This window comes from Canis aureus, chromosome 4 (genome assembly GCF_053574225.1).
Source record: "Canis aureus isolate CA01 chromosome 4, VMU_Caureus_v.1.0, whole genome shotgun sequence".
NCBI lineage: Eukaryota > Metazoa > Chordata > Mammalia > Carnivora > Canidae > Canis > Canis aureus.
Window position 1 is genome coordinate 86667959 of NC_135614.1, and position 24903 is coordinate 86692861.

At 36.2% G+C, this 24903-nt stretch overlaps 1 protein-coding gene across 9 annotated transcripts in view; it reads left to right on the forward strand.

Moving 5' to 3' along the window:
• The window catches only part of CDH18 (cadherin 18), a 951119-nt gene that overhangs the window by 869434 nt on the left and 56782 nt on the right, over nucleotides 1-24903 (forward strand). For all 9 annotated transcript variants that reach the window (XM_077896372.1, XM_077896374.1, XM_077896375.1 and 6 more), the window contains 2 exons: nucleotides 4266-4519; nucleotides 17407-17543. In XM_077896372.1, coding sequence (XP_077752498.1) covers nucleotides 4266-4519; nucleotides 17407-17543 — 391 coding nt within the window. The remainder of the gene's footprint in view (nucleotides 1-4265; nucleotides 4520-17406; nucleotides 17544-24903) is intronic.

A 24903-nucleotide genomic window follows, 5' to 3' on the forward strand; every position in this document is an offset into this window, starting at 1 on the left:
CCTTTTACTTAGGTCATGATCCTGGGGTCCTGGGATCAAGCTCCATATGGGGCTCAGGGGACTCTCTTCTCCCCCTCCCTCTCATGCTCTCTCTCTCTCAAATAAATAACTATGTTTTTTAAAAAACACAAAAAAATCTATCAACCAGACATTTCATGTTTTTGCTTTCAGTGGTAATTCAATGGCTTAGGAAATTTTATTCCTTTCTTTTTTTTAAGACTTATTTATTTATTTGATAGAGCATAAGTGGGGGTGAGGGGCAGAAGGAGAGGGAAAAGCAGACTCCCCACTGAGCAGGGAGCCCAATTCAGGCCTCCATCTCAGGACCCTGAGATCACGACCTAAGCTGAAGGCAGATACCTAGACTGAGCCACCCAGGCACCCCTCAAGCTTTTTCTTTAATCATTTTCCCTCCACTATCTCACCAAAAACAAGCTTTAGATGAATAGATTTCACCATTCCTGATATACTGTATTTGATATGCTATTTTTAGGTTAAAAAATATGGTAACTATAGAAAGTACAACCATAAGCAGAGTTCTAAATAAATTACTAGAACTAAATGATTACTAGGAAATTACTGGAGGATCAGTTTAAAATATGTGGTTACTCAGCCATTAGAAATGACAAATACCCTCCATTTGCTTCAAAGTGGATGGAACTGGAGGGTATTATGCTGAGTGAAGTAAGTCAGTCGGAGAAGGACAAACATTATATGTTCTCATTCATTTGGGGAATATAAATAATAGTGAAAGGGAATATAAGGGAAGGGAGAAGAAACGTGTGGGAAATATCAGAAAGGGAGACAGAACACGAAGACTCCTAACTCTGGGAAATGAACTAGGGGTGGTGGAAGGGGAGGAGGGCAGGGGGTGGGGGTGAATGGGTGACGGGCACTGAGGGGGGCACTTGATGGGATGCACCCTGGGTGTTATTCTGTATGTAGGCAAGTTGAACATCAATAAAAAAAAATTTATTATAAAAAAAATAATAAAAATAAATTTTAAAAAAAGGAAAAAAAATAAAATACGTGGTGATGAGTATTTGGACAGCTTTGCCAAAATTGGAGAAGTAGCAAAAATGATAATCCTAATCTTAATCCAATATCTATATACTATTGTAGTTTTAATGCAAAATAAAGAGTTATAATACTTTATATGCTATCCATAATCCTACCATTCAAGAAAAAAATGGTATGATTTCTTCCCAGTTTTTCTATATTTGCAATTTAGCACCACAGATTTTCTACATAAGTTAAGTTGTTAAAATATTTTCATTTCCATTAATTTATTGGCTTCTAAATCACTGTCTCCACCTTAAGTAATCTTCTCATTCCTTAGTGGCTCTAGCCGGATCCCTGTCCATCCATCTGCCATCCATCTTGTAGTAAACAAGTCCTACAAAATGATTATCCCTGCCTTGGGATAGTTAAATATATAGTAGGTAATCATAAGCATGAAATCATGTGTCCACATAAACAGCCTGTACCTTAGCAGTAAGTAGGCTAGTGTTAAGATAAATGACATCTAAGTTGCCAAGGGACCTGCTAAGACAAACCAAGAGATTCCTGTCATATTGAATGCACAGCTTGGTAATAATATTTGATGGTGTGGAGGTGGCCAAAATTACCCCTACGTATTTCAATTTCATCGAGAGTCACAAAGAGGTAAAAGCCTACAACAATGAATGCATGGAGATGACTTTTAAAATCCAGTGTGATGATGAAGAAAAGATGTTAAACATTACTAGTAAAAAAAAAAAAAAAAAAAAAAAAAAAAAAAACCTGTGTTTTGTTTGGTGTTTTGTTTCATTTTTAAGGTCTCAAAAACTCAAGTCCAAAGAGAAGACCCTCAATCATTATAAAGTTTACCAGATGCAGGAGGTTGACTCTAAAAAAATTACGTTGATCTAAACATATGTTGTTTTCCATGAACAAAATACCTGGATTCTGATAGCTCGTGTTCCTCTGCACCTAGCAAGGATCTTATTCATCCACCCCATTCCTAATAGGCAGCAAGTGGGTACTGTTTCTAGAATAGGCTATTTAAATTTGGATGAGATTCACTGAATTAGTTAAAGACGGATTCTCATTCACTAATGTTAAGGAGAGAGAAATCAAGGAAAATGAAAGGGCAATTTATTTCTAGTTTAAGTTCCCTCAGAAGGAAATGACTCCTGATTGGTGGTCATAAGCTGCAGAACCAATCAATTCTTCTTTAAAATATATGCTTAAAACATATAGTCAATTATCATATATAAATGTGTATATATGATATATGTGGTCTACTTTGAAGAATTTGAGTCTTTAAGATTTTTTTATATTTTTACTTTTCCTTATAAAAACTTGTAAAATATTGCAATGGCCCAGTCTCATGCATGTCCCTGAGATGGATGAGAGGATCTAGGTTCTTAATATCTCATTTGGAAATTAAATGGTTGTTTTTCCTTCTATGCAATCTTCAGTCTCTGGGAAGGCCAATTTTCCAAGGCAATTCAGGAGAGATAAGGGGAATAATCATCAGGAGGATTGATCGTTCTGTTTATAAAATCCCATTAAGGACACTCTTTCTAATCAGCTTCTCCTTGGCTCTTAGAGTAAAGAAAATTATCTGAGTTTCTCCATGGGAAATAATCATTCTCTGATGCTGCCAAGAATGAATGCTTTAAGACTGAAGCGTGCTAGGGTAAAGTCAGTGGCAGAAATAGGTACGAAAAAATACTCGGTTTCTTCACGTAAATATTAATCAGGAAAGTATCAACGGATACTTCACCAGGCACTAAAAAGGCTGACATCTGGCTCCTTTGCATCAACATCACTATGAAATCTCTGACATTGTTAATCCTAAATTGGAGCTCATTTTAGGTCAGGGAGTCTACTCTATGCATCATGTCTAACACTTCACATTCAGTCATATGAAAAAGTACTTCCTCTTACAAACAACACCTAGCTGCTTACAGGCACCCCTATTTCTGATTTTATATCCTTATTATATCATTATTTTCATAGTATCTAGTATGTTTTATGACATTAAATATACAGTGAGATTATTCTATTTACTATTTTATTTTCTATATTAGGCCATGTTGGAGCACCTGGTCTAATATAGAATATAAAATATTTAGACTGTCAGTAAAGTGTTGCGTCATGGGTCAGCTTGGGTCATGGTCCCAGGGTCCTGAGATCAAGCCCCATGTGGGGCTCCCTGCCCAGCGGGGAGTCTGCTTCTCCCTCTCCCTCTGCCCCTCTCCTGCTTGTGTGCTCTTTCTCTTTCTTTCTCTCTCTCTCTCTCTCTCTCTCTCTCATAAATAAATAAAAAATATATATATTTTTTATTTTTATCCCTTTTGACAAACACTGAAGTGTTGTTATTCATTATTCTAAGTTGAATTCATGACTCCTACTTATATTATCAATAGAAGAAAATTATATATTTCCTGGGTGATTTTAAAAGAATGAGACAAAAAAAAAAAAAAAAAAAAAAGAGAGAGAAAAGAAAACACCTAGAAGGATTATGAGAAACTATTGATATGGACTCAAAGATAAAAAAATGGCATAAACAAAAAATAGATTATAATTTAAAGAACAAAATTGATCAAAACATCATAATATATTAAAGAATATGAAAACAAAACAAATATGTGAAATGGTATTATCAGCAAAACAGAAAATAAATACAATTAAAACAGTAAGCATAAGATTCAAAAGTCTATATAAAATATTTTGCTAAGATCTAAGAAAATAATGTTGAATTGAAAAGTTTATTAGATTGTAAAATAAAATATCAAGTTTAAAATAAGCAAAATAAAACTAAGATGATGAATAATTAAAAATTCAATGATAGCACATAAGCTATTTAAATGCAAAACAAAAATATGTTTTTTTTAATTAAAAATTATTAGTAAATATTTTTTAAGATTGCTAATGCAGACTAAAGAGAAGATGGAGGTTACTAGAAACTAAGAAGAGAGTCTCCAAAAGGCATTATTTTTTCGCCTATGGGAAATATGTTTTTGTTTCTAGTTATTGTCATATTTATAGCTGTGAAAAATTACAGTTGATTCAGACTTGACTTCTCATGATTTTTGCTTTAGATGTTATTGTGAAGACAAATTGCATAGCTTGTTGATAAATGATAATAGATTGACTGAAATTTATCCATGGATGTTATAAAAAAAATGCAGAAAAAGTGCTTGTTTGAAATGTAATGGCTGGTCATACTATTGGAAATCTTACATATTCCCCCCCCCTTTTTTTTTTCCATACAGCCACTGAACTATGAAAAAAAGAAGTCATATACTCTCACCATAGAAGGAGCAAACACACATCTTGATTTTCGCTTTTCTCACTTGGGTCCTTTTAAAGATGCCACCATGCTGAAGATCATTGTTGGAGATGTGGATGAACCACCGCTCTTTTCCATGCCTTCCTATGTCATGGAAGTCTATGAAAATGCCAAGATCGGGACTGTTGTTGGCACAGTTTTGGCACAAGATCCTGACAGTGCTAATAGCTTAGTAAGGTATGAAATACTCTAATCTTGTAGACGTACAAAGATTTTTTACTGCCTCTCATAATACTTTAAAATGAATAAAATAAAATGTGAAATATTTTATTTCTATGTAATTTTCTACTAAGGTAATTAAATTATAATATTAATTTTTTTCAGTAATGTAGTGGGTGGGTTTCTGTCAAACTTAGAATAAATGTAGCTATCTCCTTGAATGTGGTTGACTCTTGAACAACGTGGTCTTGAACTTCACAGGTCCACTTATAGATGATTTTTTCCTGATAATCCTATTGCAAATGCATTTTCTGTATGATTTTCTTCAGATTAGTTTCTTTTCCTTAGCTTACTTTATTGTAAGAATACAGTATCTAATACATATATGAACTATGTGTTAATCGACCATTTATGTTATTGGTAAGGCTTAGCATTTAAGTTTTGGGGAAGTCAAAAGTTACACGTGGATTTTCAACTGTGTGCATGTGGAGGAGGTCAACACCTCTAAATCTTGGCTTTTCCAAGGGTCAATTGTATATTGTTGACCACACTGGTTACATTTTTCATTTCACTTAAAACACGTGAGCATAAGTGAATGGCAAAGTTACATAGAAATATTTAACTATAAACTCGAGAAATTTTAGTCTTTAGTGATAGGAAGCATAGCTAAAGTACGAAATAAGGACTTGGGAGTTATACCCATCTGTGTCTCCTGGTTCTGTCACAATAGTTTTGTGCATTTAGGCGATCATCTACCCTTATCTGTAAAGAAGATTAACATCTATCTCTCAGAGTTATTGTGAGACTGCATAAAACAATGTTCATGAAATGCTAAACAGAGTTGCTTGCACCTAGTAGTCACCAGTAAACTCTAATCTGTCCAAGACACCATTAAATGCTATTTAGAGAAATACTTACTCCCTGAAGGTGGGAAGACCAGGGCAGGAAATCTGGTGTCTTGATTTACAAGACTCTTTAGTTACCTTGTATTTATACCCTTGCATAATCCTAAGGTCCTAGATAGTTTGAAATCTATAGCAAATGTGTCTGCTTTTCTCCTGTCAAGTCCGTAGTCTCAGATGCTTCATTTATTATCTTTTTCAACAGGAGCTATCATGGCAAATATTCTCCTTGATATCGATGTAATGTTTGTAAAGGGGTTCAATTTTCTTTCATATAAGGATTATTATTTCGGTCAAGAAAGAAATGCCACAGCACTCATGCATCTTCTGTGCACTACCGTATATACTCAGCAATCCTATTCCATCTGCGAGTACAACAACCTTGTCCATTGATAACCCCTCTGTCACACTGATAGCAAGGGTTAGGCATTGCCTGAAGCTGCAGGATAGGCAAACTATACAAAATAATATGCATAAACCCAAGTATAGAAATTGATCTCTGATTAAGGAATGGAAACATAAGACAGTAAGCTTAGTTGTCAAATGAGGGAGAAGTGCATTATGATTCATTATTCCATGGAATGTTGTATTTCAGCAATTTTTTTGACACGTAATGATAAGTAAAATTCTTCTAACAACGTTAAAAACTCTAGCAGTGTAGAAGATATTTGTAAGTGTGGCCATCCTTTACCAAAAGGAGACAACACACTTTGAGAAAAATATTTCATGTTCTTAGTTTGATGGGAAGCTATTTGATAAACATTGGTAAGATTTCTTTTAAAAACTGAAATTTGATATTAATGATGTATTCTATAATTTATTTTTATGAAATAACAAATTTCCAAAGAGGGTTAGAATGTATGTTCCAAAAAACTAGACTAAAGGGATGAAAAAATGGAGTCAGTGTTGTTCAATGTACCCTGACATGCACAAAATAACGCTCATTCCACAGTGAACAGGGTTCTTGCCCAAGAACAACCCCCTACACATACCATCTTGGCAATAACTCAAGACGTGTTTGGTTGTCACAACTGAGGGGGGAATACTGTCACCGGTGGGTAGAGGTCTGGGATGGTGCTAGAGCATCCTACAATTCACAAGAGTCCCCACAACAGAGAAGGAGCTGGTCTAAAATATCAGTAATGCTGAAAATGTGAAGTAGACCATACTGGATTGTCCATTGGACTGGAGGAGTAGTTATACTCATAGAAAGAAATTCCGAAAATATATTTTTGGGGATCACATACCAGTATGTGTGTTTTACATACGTGTGTAGCCATGTGGATGTTACAACATACACAGTGCATTTAATGAAATGAATTATTTATATATAATTAATTCCCCCATGATATTATCAATTGCCTCAATAATGGCTCCATATTATTAGAAGCTTTTATTTTATTTTTTTTAAGATTTTATTTATTTATTTATTCATGAGAGGCATAGAGAGAGAGAGAGGCAGAGAGCCAGGCAGAGGGAGAAGCAGGCTCCACGCAGGGAGCCCGACAACGTGGGACTCGATCCTGGGTTTCCAGGATCATTCCCTGGGACGAAGGCTGACACTCAACCGCTGGGCCACCCGGGCTGCCCTATTAGAAGCTTTTAATTGAACACCTGCTCTGTGACATACATTCTCCCAGTTTCTGATGCGAAGATGATTGACATATTGTCTCCAAATGCTAATATTGAGACGTACAAATCCATCAGCATACACATCATACATTATCCTTTTTGTTTTGTTTTGGTTAGAAAACTAAAATGAATCCTTCCAAAGCTGCCTTAAAATAATTAGACTCCATAGCTGCTGTTTGGGGGCATAATTTACATAATATTTATTCTTGATTTTAATAAAAATGTGTCATTCACATAGGCCTCTAGGTGTAAACAGTGAATAAAAAATAGAAAACATTAACAAACACAAAAGCAGGCTATACCTCCACCTTTCTCAGGGACCAAATGTTTGTACTAATTAAGGAAACGTACTTTGAAAAGATGTACCTTGCAATGTGCCCTGAAATGCAATTAACTCCAAGTTTGTAGAATTGATAATGAAAGGGAGTTTGAGGCTTACAGGCATCTGTGCAAAGCTTCCTGACTTCAGTCTTTGTGTTTCAATTTTCTAAACTATTAGTAAGATTCTTCAGATTTCTGAGAGCATACCACGTCTAGCTTTGTCTCTTTTAACTCAAAACAAGGATGTGCAATTTGCAGCAACATAATCATCACCTTGTATTTTTAAAATAAAATCAGAACCAGGCTATTTACTAGCAGAGGAAAAAAAAAAAAAAAAACTTGATTTAAAAAGGCTGTACTCACTTTCCGATGCATCACAAATAGAATTCAGGAAATCTCCTACGTAGCTACAGAGAGACAAGCAATCCTATGCTGGACGCGAGAAGCCAGAGAGCTTTCTAGAAATGTGACCTTACATCATGTGACTATTAAAAAGTAGCGGACACAACATCCAAGAATGTAAAGGGACCTCAAGATGATGGAGGCAAAACAAAACAAAAAAAAAAAAAAAAAAGAAAAAAGATGATGGAGGCAGCCGGTTCTTGGAAAGATGCAGATATATTAGACCGAGGAAACCGAGTGACCCCCACAGCCAACTAGTCAGAGAGGATGGGGAAGGGCCTGGCCACTTTACCATGCTGCAGGAAAGGCATGAAGACTCCTGTAGATTTTTTTTTTCCATTTGGGGGCTCAAGTATACCTAAAAGCCTAGGGTGTGGTGGCACCCACCCCAAATCACAGTCCTGACCCCAGGAGAAGAACTTATTTCCTGGGTGGGCACACATAGCTCCTTTAGCCCTGGAATGAATACATGAGGCCTGGCTTAGGGAGGCTTTGCTAGTCTACTGACTGGAGACTAAAGGCCCACATAGTTTTCATGTAACTTTTTCAAAGAAATAATAAATGCTTCACATGGTTCCAGAGCATTCTATTTTTTTTTTAAGATTTTAATTTATTTATGAGAGACACAGAAAGAGAGGCAGAGACACAGGCAGAGGGAGAAGCAGGCTCCCTGCGGGGATCCCAATGTGAGACTCGATCCCAGGACCCCGGGGTCACGCCCTGAGCCAGAGGCAGATGCTCAACCACTGAGCCACCCAGGGGCCCCGGTTCCATGGCATTCTAGAACTCAGGAGTATCTTAGTCACTTGCAGGCATGGATAACAAAGGGAAGCATATTTTTTTTGCATGGAGATTTTACTTCTTTAGATGTTTTTGTTTTTTTTTTTTTCTTTTTTTCGATCAGGATCTTGGTTCAGGAAGTTTAAAAGCTTTCTAAAACATCTGTGTGCTACATGTGTTGCCCATTTTATTAAGCACAATACAATCAAGTGGCAAATGGTTCTTGTGTTTTCGTTTGTTTTGTTTTTGTTTTTGTTTTTTGTTTTTCAGAAAGATTATTTTCTGGCTATATGGATTGTGGAGTATTTTCCATCCTCAAAATAAGCTAAGGGAACCTTAAATCTTTTAATGAATCTAAGCTATACTCCAGGTGTGTGACTTTTTATTAAATTTAAGATGAGGCCACGTCGCTGTAATATCCCACGGCGGGTGTATTGATTAAGCTTTATCCCATCTATTGATCATAGTCAGTAAAACTTATAAAAGCTGCAGTTTAGAAGGCAAAAATCTCAAATAAATTTGCTTTGCCCTCACATTGTGTATCTACAAGTATCTAAAATGTGGCAACTGAAAGAGGTCTATACTTTTAGCCAACTGATGTTTCTCTAGGTAAATCACTGTAAATATAGATTTCCACTACATACGTTTTAAATCCATTTCTTATAGTGACATGGACAGGGCATAATGAAAATAATAGGTGCCTCTGATAACTAAAATTTTGTTATTGAAATGTGAAATAGCATTCCAGTGCATTTTCACATGGCAAATAATTATCCGGAGTTTATATCCTCATAATCAAAGGGAAACTGAGTGCCCCATGATGAACTGGGGGCATTGAATTGGCTTAAACTTGCTTCTGTTAAGGAAAATCCTTGAATAATTATCGAGACTGTTTGCTATGGTCAGAACTTGTCTGCATATATGTTGATTCACAAATTCTAATTTGAATATTGAATTTCCATCACACCAGTGTAACGCATCTCTTTACTTAATGCATTAATACACACACTAGAAATAAATGATGCATATGTTGTAGACAGAAAAGAGAGTAATTATAGGGATACAAATTATTACCCAGAATTATAGATTATGGTGGCAACTTTGCAAGAAGCTCTCCTAAATGGGCCCTTGTGTGTGTGCCAGTGTGATATTAGGTAAGATTTGCAAAGGGAACTGGTCCGTTCGAGGGTCCTTAAGGACTAAGGACAAATCTGAACCGACCCAAAATAATTGCACTTTTGTCGATTTCGCCAGAAGATTACCAGTTCCTCACGGGTAGTACCTTATTGATTATTGATCATATAATTTTCCAAATAGCGCTTAATGTGGATGTTACCTGGATGATCATTCCATGCAGGGTGCAGTGAGCGCATATAGATAGAGGTGGTAGGGACATAATGGTGTGTCATAATCATGTCAGAGTAGCCTTGTATCTGCCTCAACATATCCTCCCACATGACCCTCCCTTTGGCTACTTATACCTGTAGGTTGGTCCAAGGAATTAAGTAGATATACTATGGAATGTCACTATATTACATATTAAAATTGTATCTGGAACGATGAGTTCATTGAAATACTGTGGGAAGTATAAATGAATCTGCCTTTTTTTAGTATTTAAGTATCTCTCAATGACAGAGGAAAGTAAGCTAAGAACTCACTCTTTAAGAAAAAAAAAAGTTTGTTTCCTAAATCTAACAAATTTCAAATATAATACTAGGAATGTGTATGAAGGATGTTAGTAACCCATAGGAACTATCTCTATATGAAAATATACTGCTCTGAATAAGTAAAATATGATGACTTACTGGCCTATGTCTACCAAAATGAATATATATATAAAAAAAGTAAAAGCTACTATAGGATGCCTTAATTAATTTCACATTAGGTATCAACAAGTTCTTCTTTATATTTGTTGAATAATTGATTTATTTATTGATTGATTCACTGATGAAGCAAAGTCATACACCTATGATATAATGGATGAAAGCAAGAGTTTTATTCTCATATAGTTTCCAAATAAAAATGACCCATATGCGCTGAATAAGGAATTATAAATAATTTAATTTTCGGATAGATTTTTTAGAAACAAACAGTAGTTCGTGCTGTTTGTACGGAGACCCTTGTTCATTCCAGAAGAATCCTTATTCAGATCTCATTGTGCTTGCAACCCTGTGTCAGAAAAAAACAACACAAGAAAGAACTAACAAACAAAAAAAGCAGCACTTAGCATTCATCAACCTTCTCATCTAAATAGACTCAAGGTTTCCAAGAGCACATGATATTTATCTATGAAGGCCTATCATTTGATACTCAAACGTAAAACGGTTTAAAAATGACTCCGCTTCATCCTCGCAATAAAATTAGGATGTGGGTCATATCTGCGTTTTGCTAAGAAAGGAAGTTCAGGGAAGGTGAGTCGGTGATGAAGTCACAGTGGTTTAGCTCCGTGAGCATCACATTTACTTGGTTTCCAAACCTGTGCTAATTCCCTTCCTGCGTAACACCGTCTCCACACATCTGCTAGATCTGTTTTAGACACAGACTCCCATACATTTCACTTTCACATTCTGAATAAATCAAGGCCAGGAACTACATCTTGTAACAGAGAAGAAGAATACAGATGTTTCTCAGTGGCCTGAAGAGGTAACTGTCAATAAGGTACCTGAAAATTGGGAATTTTGTTCTTGTTATAGAGGCCCCATACGCATTGTTCTTTCTTTCCTGTGTATCTTCAAGAGCCGGTGTAGTCAGCCTTGGAAGCTTCACCTCTAGTCATCGCTGCTGCAGAGAGTAGTTACATTTTCCCACTGGCTCAGTTGGTGATGTGATTAAACCAATCGTCATTCCCCACCTAAGTATATTTTATTTCACAGTAAGCTCTTGTCACCCAAGCGTAACACTGTGGGTCGTCGGGGCAGGAATGTTGACTGGGCATCAGGGCACGGGGGAAGGAAAGCACTTCTCTGTGTCCTCTGTACAAGCTACGACAGGAAGCTTCTCCGTCCTTTTCCTCTTGCTAGCCTAGTAGCCAGTAGGGGAACAGTGGTCTGAAAAATGCCACTTATTTCTGCAACCAGATGTGAGATCTCTCTCCCTCTCTCATAGAATTACTAAATTTTCTCCTTCCTAGATGATGTCTAACGCGCCTCTCTCTAATGCTTATACTTCCAGACTGATCAAAACCACTCCTGAAGTCTTGTTTCACTTAGAATTTTACTCTTGTCTCCTATTTTAAGCTCTGAATATTGATCGTGTTGGTTTGCAAATGCTTTTCTTTTCTGTCTGTTTCCCTAACTAAATCATATCCAATTCCCAGGTCTTATTATTTCCCCTTTTAAATATCCCTCGTTTTTCCCTTGTGCTCCTTCAAATAAATACTTTAGAATGAATAGATAAAGCCTTAAATATTATCTACCATTTTTTTAAAAAAAGAGAGGTTATAAATATTTCTTAATGGACCTAAATTGTATTTTAATCACTTGACCTACCTGGCTCTGTAATGTAAGATAAAATTCTTCATCTCTCTGTACCTCACTGTCCTCCTTTGTAAAAGGGGCTATTAATAGTACTTGTCCCGTGCAGTTGTTTTGAGTTTACATTATAAATATTAGTTCATTAACTAATTATATAGAAAATACTTAAAATATGGTACACCGTGAGTGCTCCATGAATGTGAGCTTTCTTTATCTCTTTTGGTTTTTGTGAATAACTCATGTCTGAGTGTTCCCTCCTTGTATAGTCTTATATGAAGAGAGAAAATAGAATTCAAGGAATAATATTTTTAAACATCTTGCCAATTTACAAATACTCTTGTCTCAGTTTGCTCTGGTTTATTTTTTATAGCAGTAGATGAGAATAATTAAAAAAAAATTCTCAGAACTCTATTTTCTCAGATGTTATCATTAATCCCAATTTAGAACTAACAGCATCCACACAAATGGATTACTTGACTTTATGCTTGTTAGATATCCCTAAAAATGTCAAATTAACATTAGCATTGTGAAAATTCTAAGTATTTATATATGAGTTCATAAAGTGTTAAGATGCTGCGTTGACCTTTTTGAAGGTTTTAAAAAGGAAACAAATGGATTTTATTATTAAAATATTTTTTAAAATTACCTACTGAGAATATTTTCATCTATTTTGTATTTGTTTGATAAACAATTTTAGGGATCCATGCTATATCTTAATCTTAAATAATTAGCACTGGATAATTCTACATTTAAAACCCCAAATTAGTTTCAAGTAGTTTCTTTTCTCTTACATTTCCTGTTTGGTTTTTTGTTTTGTTTTGTTTTCCAATTTGTATTTGTATGGCTAGGCAGAAATCCAGGAATAGAGTAAAGCAGAACTATTTAGTTCTACTTGAGTTGAAATTCAATTGTAACTCCACATTCAAGACTCTGCATCCAAGCATCCTCTAATATCTAGCCCTTACATTGTAGATTTCCCAAGAGAGTTAGGTCGCAGAGAAAGGTAAGAAGTAAATAACATGAAACTGAAGACACATACCTAGCATTATACCTACCACTTCAAAAATATTTGAACATCGTTTTTTTTTTTTTTTAATTCAAATAAAAAGTATTTTTACTATAAAAGTATTTAGGCACAGCTGCTAACATTTACATTAGAAAGTCTGTATGACGTGCCCAAAAGAGAACAGATTGCCCTGATACAAACACTGTGCATTTCTTAGTCTTAATTTAGCTGAGAAATAGAAGAATTCCAATATTTTTAAAGACTGTTCATTCAAGAGAGAGAGAGAAAGAGAGAGTACCCAAGTGGGGGACAGTGGGGCAGAGGGAGCTGGACAAGCAGACTCCCCACTGAGTGCAGAGTCTGATGCGGGGCTCAATCCCAGGACACTGCGATCATGACTTGAGCTGAAATCAAGAGTCAGACCCTGAGCTGCCCAGGCGTCCCCCCAGTTTTTTTTTTTTTTTTTTTTCCAGACTGATGGTTTTGCAGTGATCAGATTTCTAAGATGGGGCATGTCATCCTGTATTTCATAGGGCCGTGTTGAGAACAGTGTAATCTGAGCTTCGTAGATAGTCGATGTAGGAAATTTTGGAATTGAATGTGTTTTGACTTTAGATCTAACTTTCCAATACAGAAGTCGTGGTTCTTAGGGTACTGAAAAGAATGGAAAGTATCTCTGAGACAGGTTAATGACAACTCACTTTAGATGATGGAATAACCAGATTTCCAACTGATGACATTTTAAAGGAAGTAAGCATTTCTGTGTGACAAGACTTCTCACATCTTTGAAGCAATCTAGCCCTCATCTTCAGCATCAGGGCCTCCAGAAAAAGAATATTATGCGAAGGATCTTTTTGTGATAGGAACTCAAGTCAAAATCAGTTCACCCGATGCTTTGGGAAAGCCCAGGGACATTGGTCTGTCCCACTCTTCTCTAGCATTGGATCTCCTGTCTTTTCTCTGAATCAGATTCGCTTTATACCTGTACCTCTTCCCATTTAAATTCCTTCTTTATGTTGAACTTTCTTCAGTTGGCATGCAGTTATTTTTAGAACAATCTGTGCAAAATGGCCTATTTCTTGTTTTCATCACACAGCTGCGAGGGTTATATTCTAGTTCTTTAAGGTGTTATTTTCATTAAATGGGATTTCTTAGGATGCTCTACAGTTTCGATCTGCATGATGCTATTAATATCTTCCGCCACGCGTGTGCATGTGTATCCACAGGGTGTTGTAAGGTTTCACACCTTAGCACCGTGCCTACTTACTCTTTTAACACATTACACGTAGGAGAGGCATGGTATTGTACTTCAACTACATTTATACTCTGTTCCAGAAAGCATGATGAATTCCAAAATATTCCCATGAGCACAATCACCTATCCTTTATGATTCCCCAAATTCTGAGATTTCCCTCACGCCAAAAGGGAAGAAGTGTCTCTATTATTTTCAATGGGAACTCTTGGATTTGTTATCTGGAACCCAGTTCTCCTCACCTTCTCAGAAGTTTTACCTCTTTACATATTTCACTCTTTCAAGAGGATCATTCCCTTCAGCAAAGACAGTGCTTACTATCCCCAATATAAGAAACAGATGATTTGTTGAACCACTTCTCTGATAATACCAGGCACCATTTTTCTGATATTTGTTCTTAGGTAAAGATATCCTATAAAGTGTCTCTTGGGCTTGGTATATTAACATTCAATCTACTCTTGAATCCACTGTTAAAAAAAAAAAAAAAAAGAACAGTTTGTATTTTAATGAAACTATTGTTTTCAAGGGAACTAATGATGTCCATCTTCCCAGATCCAATCATCCCTTACTAACCTCACTCAACCTCTTTGGATCCACTGTAATTGTTCACTTGAAATACTCTCCTGTGCCCTAACACTCCCATTTTTCCTCCTTCCCTCCTTCCCTCCTTCACCCTTTTGCTAGCACCTGCTCGTGTACAGACGGGAGGCTGCTCTAGGCTCAAAAGGTTGGGTGCTATGTCGCTCAATATTTCACCTTTCTCCTACAGTTCTCTCCCAGATGAAATCTGGCCATTCCCACCACCTTAAATTTGGGCTGATATCTCTCCAGTGGATGTTTCCTGCCCAGAAAAAGCACTTGAACTCTGCACCCATATGCAGTTCTCTACTTTTAATTTCACGTGCTTATTGAGTTGGCTCCTAAGGCATAATGTGTTCAAAATCATTGATTTCTCTCAAATCCTTTCTCTCCCAAAGGAAATTGTTTGTTTGTTTCTTCTACCCAGCTCAGTAAACGGGCTTAGCAATTACATGGTAGATCAAACACACATACACACGCAAAAAACAAACCAAAATGTTGTATTTTGTATTTCCTTTATAATTTCTCTCACTTACTAATGCCTCTACAATAAAGAGTTCTACAGGCTGTATCCTATATATAGCATTATTTTATACAGTTCTGTCCATTTTCTTCCTTTTTTTCCACCTATGTTCAATGTGACATCATTTCTTTTCTGAAATTCTTTAAACTGTCTGAAATCTAAGAAAGTAGCCATTGTGAGGTTGCCTGGGTGGCACAATTGATTAAGAGTCCAACTCGGTTTCAGCTCAGGTCATGATCTCAGGGTCCCGGGATCGAGCCCTGTGTCAGGCTCTGCACTCAACGTGGCATCTACTTGAGATTCTCTCCCTTTCCCATGCCCCTACCCCTGCTCATGTTTGCTCTGTCTCTCTCATTCTCCCTTAAATGAATGAATGAATGAATGAATGAATGAATAAATAGTCTTCAAAGTAGCCACTGTGATTTTTCCGGAATAGAAATAGATATGTCAGTTCCTTTGTTAAAAAATTCCCCTATTGCTTTTTTTTTTTTTTTTTTTTTCAAAAGGCAAGGACTCTTTAGCATGTGCTACGTGGGGCATGTGCTTGTCCTGCCCCCAGCCACATACCTCATCCTTTCCTGCCTTGCCACATTGAAACATACATTGCTTTTTAAAACAAATCGAGCTCTTTCTTTAATTTGGATATTTCCACTTTGGTTTCCTGTATTTCAGATATTCTTCCCCTAGTACTTGTACCGAATTGATTCATTTTTGTTCTGCAGCGCTAGATGAAACGTTACTTAAGCTGAGATTAAGGAAGAGGAGAAGTATTAGAGATTAGGAAAGAGGGAAAGGTTCTTCCTTAAATAGTTTTTAGAAAGTTTGAAAAATAGTTTTTAGAAAGTTTCCAGGGCATAGGATGATTATTTGCTATATTTTTAATTCATATTTATGTTAGTAAACTGTTGCTGGATAATGTAATTTATAACCATAGCGTATGTGTCTGAGCTAGCTGAGGATCAGCTGAACGAGGCTGGTTTTTGTTTTCCAGCTCTGCTTAACTCCATGCATTCAATCATGCATCTGCTCACTTAGTAGGTAGCTCTACTCTAGGATGGGGCACTGAACTGGGACAACTTTGTCCTTGTGTCTCTCATCTTCTTTCTGAGACCAGTGGACTAGTCCCAGCACGTTCGTTTTTGTGTCAGTGGCAGGACATAAGAAGGAATAGGCAAAGTCTTATGAAACCTTGTCCCAGATAGAGAACAAGACACCATCCCTCTCAATAATGATCACTTTCGATCACTTTTCATCTCATTCTCTTTTTTTTTAAATTTTTATTTAAACTCCAGTTAGCATACAGTGTAATATTAGCTTCAGGTGTACAATTTAGTGATTTGACACCTACAGACACGCAGTGCTCATCTATTTCCTCAAGTAGGCTAGAGGCAAAATCTAATATGAGAAAGCTCTGCAAATTTTTTATGCATTGGAGAGGAAAGATGATGTGTGGCCTGTAATGCAACCTGCCTGTCATTCAGCTGTCTTTTCATTTTTTCATTCAACAATGGGGCTAGGTGATGGAGACACAATGTTAATTAATTGAAATGTTTTGGTTTTGGTTTATATTTATCTTCAAATATCAGCGATAATGAAACTCCAGGATAAATTAATATCTGACATCTCCTATTATCCTAAAAATTTGTACCTGTAGCAATAAGAAGTTTCATTAAAGGTTTAGTTTTTTTTTTTCTTCCAATGTACTATAGACTTCCCAGAGGCAAATTTTGTCTTTCCCTTATTAAACCTAATGCTCCTACTACCTACTGTGCTATTTATGGAATTCAGAAAGGTGTTTTTTATTTGAATTATTAATCAAAATAAATATTAAGTGTTGACAGATAAAAATAATTAATGTCCATCCGACACAAAATATAAAGTTGCCAGGCAAATCCTAAAAATCAACTATAGAAACTAAAAATATTATTTAAATATTTGAATATATTTATATTTGATCTAATCCTGCCCAAGTTTTAGTTGCACTTTCCTCCTTCTATTATCAGGCGAAAAGAAGAGTTATCTGTTTTTTTCCTAGATACTTCATTGACTACAGTGCTGAAGATGACAGATGTTTCAACATTGATGCCAATACTGGAACCATTAGGACTACAAAGGTTCTTGATAGAGAAGAAACTCCGTGGTACAACATTACAGTTGCTGCTTCAGAAAATGGTAAACTACTTTATGTATCATAAAAAAAAAAAAAAAAAGGTGTCACTTGTACATGAAGATTTATACGGAAATTCTCTCGGGAGCAGGGCTCTCACCATTTTTATTTGTGGTGCCAGCATCTAGCATCTAGCAGAGTATAGAGAACTTATTAGATGCAGTTACTCATTGTCAGATGCAGGAATAAATCACATACTCCCCCCCCCCCTTAATCCCAGCATACTGGTGGAAAATTGACATCACTGAACACTTCATCCCATCCCTGAGTCAAAGTATCTGGTTTGCCTCCTAACCGTGAGGCCTGCTCCGTGGGTTGTTTCCACTGCTTGCCTATCATGAACAACACTGATATGAGCATTAATATGAAAGTTATTTGTAGCCATGTTTTAATTTCTTCTGGGGTGTATAACCTGAAGTGAGATAGCTCAGTCACAGAGAAACTCTGTATTTAATTATTTGATGAACTGCCTATTTTCCAAAGGAGCTGCGTTTACATACCCAAAAGCAGGAGAGGGTTCCAACTTCTGCATACGATTACCAGTATTTATGGTTATGTATCTTTTGATTATAACCATTCTAGTGGGTGTGGGCTGATGGATCCTCATGGTTTACACACTTTCATAATGTCCTCTGTTACCAATCAATAATTAGACTGCTCCAGCCTTTTATATCCTGCTTGAATTTTTATGTTTTTACATCTGCAAAATTAGCTCAAGTGGCTTCCATTTAGATAATTTTTTCAACACAACATTCTCTTTGAAAATAAGCATTCACTAATTACTTTTAAATGAGTGTTATAAAGAATACATGAGTGGGTTCATTTATGATCATTCTGGTTAATTTTCATTTTCAAAATAACCAGACTAGGAGTAGAATTGCATGCTCTTTGTCACCTAATGACAATTAAATGACTGTTAAATGGTAAGAGCTCATTCGACATTAGTTGAAAAAATAAAGGATTAATGGATTAATATATCCAAGAAATAAGGACATTGAAAAGATTCAGAAAAGATTGTGCACTTTTGGGGAACAGGCTCTATGTATAGAAGATGGAAGGAAAGAATCCCTGTTAGGAAAATAAACAAACAAAAAACAAAAAAACAAAACAAAACAAAACAAAAAAAAACACGAACTTACTTTAAAATAATTGCAAATTTAACCCAGTGGTATTTCAATCAGAAACCATACATTAGATTCTAAATGTTGTCTCATCTCAGTCCAAATATTTGCATCAAGTAGAAACTAATTTGGAAATCAACATGAGTTCATATACCATAAAAATTATATTATTTGCAATGATCATTAAGTGCTCATTTTTACTTAAGTAACATATTAAATATATACTTAATAAGTTCTTTTTTTATTCTATTTGTTAGTACTTTGTGTGGCAAATTAGTTAATACATATTTACTAAGTAAAGGAGTATAATAGATCATATACTGTACTGTATAGATGATGATTTTTTAAAAAACCTTAGGGACACCTCAAAAAAGCATTACTAAAAATAACCTAATCCTAATTATAAATAGGTATGTAGAAAGAAAGAACAATAGTTGATATTTTGAAGCCATCTTGGAGACTTGTTTAGGGAGTGCACATTCGCACACTGATCGCTTGGCCTAAGTGCCTTATTAAATATTACTGGGGGCTCTTCTACATACCGTTGTTTGTAAACATTAACCTCAAATGCAACCACATTACCAAAGCACTTACTATCATATCCTGTTCTGGGAATGTTCTTGCTGTTTTTTTAACCAACTGGATTTTTTAAGGCTGTATTTTTTTTGTAGGGCAGTTTTAAGTCTACCACAAAATTAAGAGTAGGTGCAGAGATTTCCCAAACAGCCCCCACACCTACACATGAGTAACACCCTCCATTGTCAACATCCTCCACGAGTGGTAGATTTGTCACATCTGTGACACATCATAATCCTCCAAATTCTGAAGGTTAGTTTAAGTCTCGTTCTTGGCATTCTGTGGGTTTAGACAAATGTATGGTAGTACATATTCATCATGATAGTATCACATACAGCATTTTCCCTGCACTAAAAGCCCCATGTGTACACTTATTCATCTCCACACACTCTGATCTCTGGTAACCACTGATTTTTTTTTTTTTAACTGGCTCCATAGGTTTTTCCTTTTCCATATAATTTGGATTATACAGTTTGTAGCCCTTATGATTGGCCTCTTCAGCTAGTAATCAGCATATTTAAAGATCTTCCATGGATTTTTATGGCTTGATCGCTCATTACTTGTTAATACTCAATAGCGTTCCATTGTCCAGACTGTACCACAATTTATGTATCCATTCACCCACTGAGGGACATCTTGGTTGTTCCCCAAGTTTGGGCAATTCTGAATAAATGGCTATGATAAAAACATTCATGTGTAGGTTTTTGTCTGGATGGAAGTTTTCAATTTCTTTGGGTAGATACCAAGGAGTGTAATGAGTGCATCATATGGTAAGGGTATATGCAGTTTTGTAAGAATCTCACAACTGTTTTTCCAAAGTGGTTATCCCATTTTGCCTTCTCACCAGGAATGGATGAGAGTTCCTGTTGCTGCACAGCCTCATCAGCCTTTGCTGTTCTTAGCAGTCCCCAGATTTGGGTGACTCTGAGGTATAGAGTGGTACCTCACTGTTGCTTTGATTTGTGTTTCTCTGATGATGAATACATGGAGCATCTTTCCATACATCTATTTGCCATCTGTATGTCTTCTTTGATGGGGTGTCTGTTAATTTAATGATATTTATTTTTTCTGAGAATTGAGCTGAGAACAGAGAAGGGCAAGTTTTACTTAAAAAAAAACAAACAAACAAACAAACAAAAGCCACATATGTTCTATGCAGAATTTTGTTTTGTTTTGTTCAATGCAGAATTTATTTCGTACGCACTCAGGACATATGTGTGTATCCATGCCTTAGGGATGAGTACTAAACGGAGTGATGGCATAAATCAAGTTGTGATTGGAAGCAAGGTTTCTTAATAATTTACTTTTGTATCACATAAGTCAATGGTTCTCAAACTTCAGCGTGCATGAAGATCACCTAGGGAGCCTGATAAAACCCTTGATACTGGAGCACAGCCCACTTTTGAATCAGATTTTGTTTTCTTGTCAGTCAACTTTAAGAGGTCTTTGCATGTTTTAGAAAATAGCCCACCAGATGTGTATTTTACAAATATTTTCTCCCAGTGTATGTCTTGTTTTCTCCTTCATTTGACATGGTCTTTTGGAGAATTGAAATCAGGTGTTTAAAAACCCTCTTAATGTAAGTTTCTGAGGAACTTGGTGTTCTATGGAATGACAGAAGTTAATATTTTAAAGAACTTTTTTTTTTTTTTTTTTTTTACCCTGCCTAGAGTGCTGTGCAAGTAAGAGAAAGGGGCCCCTTCTGCACAGATGAGCAAGGAAACAGGATTCAAGAGTAAATAAAGCAAACCAGTTCCAGGCACAGGAAAAGAAAAAAAAAAAATGAAAGGCCCTTCTTGCAGATGAACAGGCCACTTGCTAATGAGAGTATGAGGTGTCATTAAAAAAAGTGTGTGGGCCTCTGAATGCAGTTCTTATTTGCATGGTATTTGATTCTGCTTTCTTTTATCCTTTGATTTTCAAAGCGACTCTACAGCTGCCCCGTCATATGCTGAAGGCAGAAAACATGAGTCTGATCTATGATATACTTCCTGCTACTGCTAAATACAATTGATAGCAATCTTGCTTTTGTATGGTGTGCTTGTGTAGACGTGTCGTCCTAATAAGATTCTCTGAAAGAGAGAGGACAGGTATGATTTTCATTTTATAGGTAAGGAAAATGAGACTCATACAGAATATGAATCTGAATAGTCTGGCGCCTAGATCTATGCTCCTCCTAATATGGACCCTTAGGGAAGCTCCTACTCATTGAATCCCAAGTTTGGGTCAGATATTTTAACTGATCGAAGTTTATTTTATTATTTATCTCTAAAATTCATCTTACTTTAAAATAATTGCAAATTTAACCCAGTGGTATTTCAATCAGAAACCATACATTAGATTCTAAATGTTGTCTCATCTCAGTCCAAATATTTGCATGGAATATTATTGGAATAATATTGGAAGATTATTTCTATGATTTTTAGTGGAAGATTATTTCTATGATTTTAAAGAAGACACTGAGAATAGGATGAATTCCATGAGCTGCCTTCGATTAGAGAACTAGAAAGTACTGTATTCTCATCACATATCACAGTTCATTTTTATTTTATTTTTCTAAGATTTATTTATTTGTTTGCTTGTTTATTTGACAGAAAGAAAGAGAGAGAGAGAGAGAGAGGAGCACAAGCTGGGGGAGCAGCAGAGGGAGAAGGAGATGCAGACTCCCCACTCACTAAGCAGGTTGCCCCATGTGGGGCTCCATCCCGGGACCCTGAGATCATGACCCGAGGTGAAGGCAGATGCTTAATGACTGAGTCACCCAGGTGCCCCACATATCACAGTTCTTGAGGAATAGTGCTGTCTAATAAAAAACCTGGAATATTTCTGTGCAGATAACAATGCCTTCCCTCCATGTAATCTACAATTCAGATACTTAGAAATTTCTATTACATTTCTGGGTTTCAGTAACAAATGGCCACATGATTTCCAACCTGGGGGCTCGAACTCATGACCTCGAGATCGAGAATCACATGCTCTACCAACTGAGCCAGCCAAAGGCCCGTTTAGTCTAGTAATTTAAATGTTATTTTTTATTTAAAAACACCCTCATAGAAACAAACAGAATGGTGTCTCTTATATTCTAAAACAAATATCTGGGCATACCATGAATTAAAAACTTGCAGTACTCCAGTATCGAGGGTTTTATCAGGCCTCCTAGGTGATCTTCATGCACGCTGAAGTTTGAGAACCATTGACTTGTGTGATACAAAAGTAAATTATTAAGAAACCTTGCTTCCGATCACAACTTGATTTATGCCATTGTTCTTTTTAGTACTCATCCCTAAGGTGTGGATACACACATATGTCCTGAGTGCGTACGAAATAAATTCTGCATTGAACAAAACAAAACAAAATTCTGCATAGAACATATGTGGCTTTTGGGTTTGTTTGTTTGTTTGTTTGTTTGTTTGTTTTAAGTAAAACTTGCCCTTCTCTGTTCTCAGCTCAATTCTCAGAAAAAATATATATCATACTTTTAGTCACAGATCCTCAAACACGCCACGTTCTTTCAATAATTGTATAATCCTTTCATCTCTCAATCCCCTCTGCTCATTTTGTTCTGGCTTTACAAACATCTATTTACTCTGAAAAGCTATTTCATATGTCACAACATCTGTGATATCTTCTTCAATCTCTCAGGCAAATTTTACAGCTCCTCCTTCCGTCCTCTAACTTTATGCATGCCTTAGATTGTGCGCTTATCACTTATTAGATTTAAATCCAGCCCATCACTTTTTAATGTAATATCCCCCCCTACTAGATTATGAATATCTCAAATCTGAAAATCAGGTCTAGTTGCCCTTTGTTGACCATCGTATTCACAAATACTAAGAACATTTCCTGCCATGTCAAAAGGTGCTGGATACATGAATCCATTTGTCCTTTCCTTCTCTACCTACCTAAACTGCCCAAGAACTGCACTACTTACTACACAGCTCAGTGATCACTAAATTATATATATTTCCCCATTTCGCCTAAATATGTTGTTCTGTGCACTGTGAGAGCTTATCCTGATTAATACCCCAAAATGGGACCCCCATCGTTCACTGCTTGCCTGACAGTTGTATCGCCAAAGGAGCCAAAGTTGGAGAGCTGCTCCTGTATTCATGCTTCTAATGAGTCTGAAAGACTCGGCTCTTACCAGAACTCACGAATTAAATCACAACACCGCTAGTTTCCGCATCGTTACCGTGTTTGCCTCGGCTCTCTGTCTCACTTCCCTTAAACAAATTATATGCATAACTCGGTCCAGGAACCTGTTTATTTGTTGTGCTCTTTATTTGTTGAACCTTTCTTGTTTTATTTTTTTTCTCAATTCTCATGCAAACACATCCAAAGATTAGGATCCACAAATTTCAAATGTAATCTAACTGCAACTTTAGGTGATGGAAATTAAATTTAGATTTTATGAACTCATTCCTGGTTGCCTTTTAATCTGAAATAAATCTTTGTTAGCGGCTGCATCTAACAATACAAAATGCCACTACTGAAGAGTGGGTGTCTTTAAGTCCTTCTAGCTTCTACACATTACACATTTTGCTATTGTCAATGTGCTTATTTTGATATATGAAATTTGCTTTTCACAAGTGTGTTCGAATGAGTAATTTCCCTTAACATACAAAAGGATCCTATTTGACACCTTTTCCTTAGCAGACAAAGGGAAGAACACCCAAAGATATTGGTATTGCTTTAACCAAGGATTGAAAGTATAAAACAAAATACTTTTATGAAATCCTGGTTTATAATGTATACGTCTGTTTATGAGTTACCTGTTGCCATGTAACAGATAACTACAAAATATCAAAAAATAACTCCATTTGTTCTAAGATTTAAAATAAATTTATTGGCCCACATGCCTGTAAAGTTCACAGGTAAATTAGGTTTCAGGATTACTAGGATCAGGCCCCTCTATTTCTCTTTGCTTTTTTTTTTTTTTTCTTTTCTGCATTCCTTATTATCTCATCCCTTGATTTAGTGTTGCTATATTATAGTAACAAGCAACAAGTACTATGCTAACTTGCCAAATGTTGACAGGATGAATGCCACCTGCAGTTGGGGCGCACTCATCCTCATTCACACCCAGGCTGAGATCAATTGTCACTTCAGACATGCATTACAAATACTGCTCCTGGGCAACTCAGTCCATTAAGTATCTGCGTTCAGCTCAGGTCATGATCCCAGGGTCCTGGGATAGAGCCCTACAGACCCCCTGCCCGGCGGGCAGTCTGCTTCTCCCTCTCCCTCTGCCCCTCCCTCCCTCTCGTGCTCGCTCTCGCTTGCTGTCTCTCTCAAAGAAATATATAAAATCTATATATATGTTGCTCCAATTAGGCCTGAACTTCATTCATTCATTCACTGTTTTTAAATAATAGTATTTAAAAAAAATAAAAAATAAAATAAAGAATAGTACTTAATACATAATATGTGCCCATAAATAAGTAAATGATGGCAAAACATATGGGATTATTCACATTGGCTCAAGACCAACCATCAAGGACCATTTCTTTTTTTTTTTTTTTTTTTTTTTTTTTTTTTTAAGGACCATTTCTTATCTTTATTTGCAGGCCAATTCCATCCCAACCTCTCCTCTCCATGGGGAGAATTTTGGTGAGGCATATACACACTACAGTCTGTTTTTTGCCTAAAACATTGATACATTTGAGTT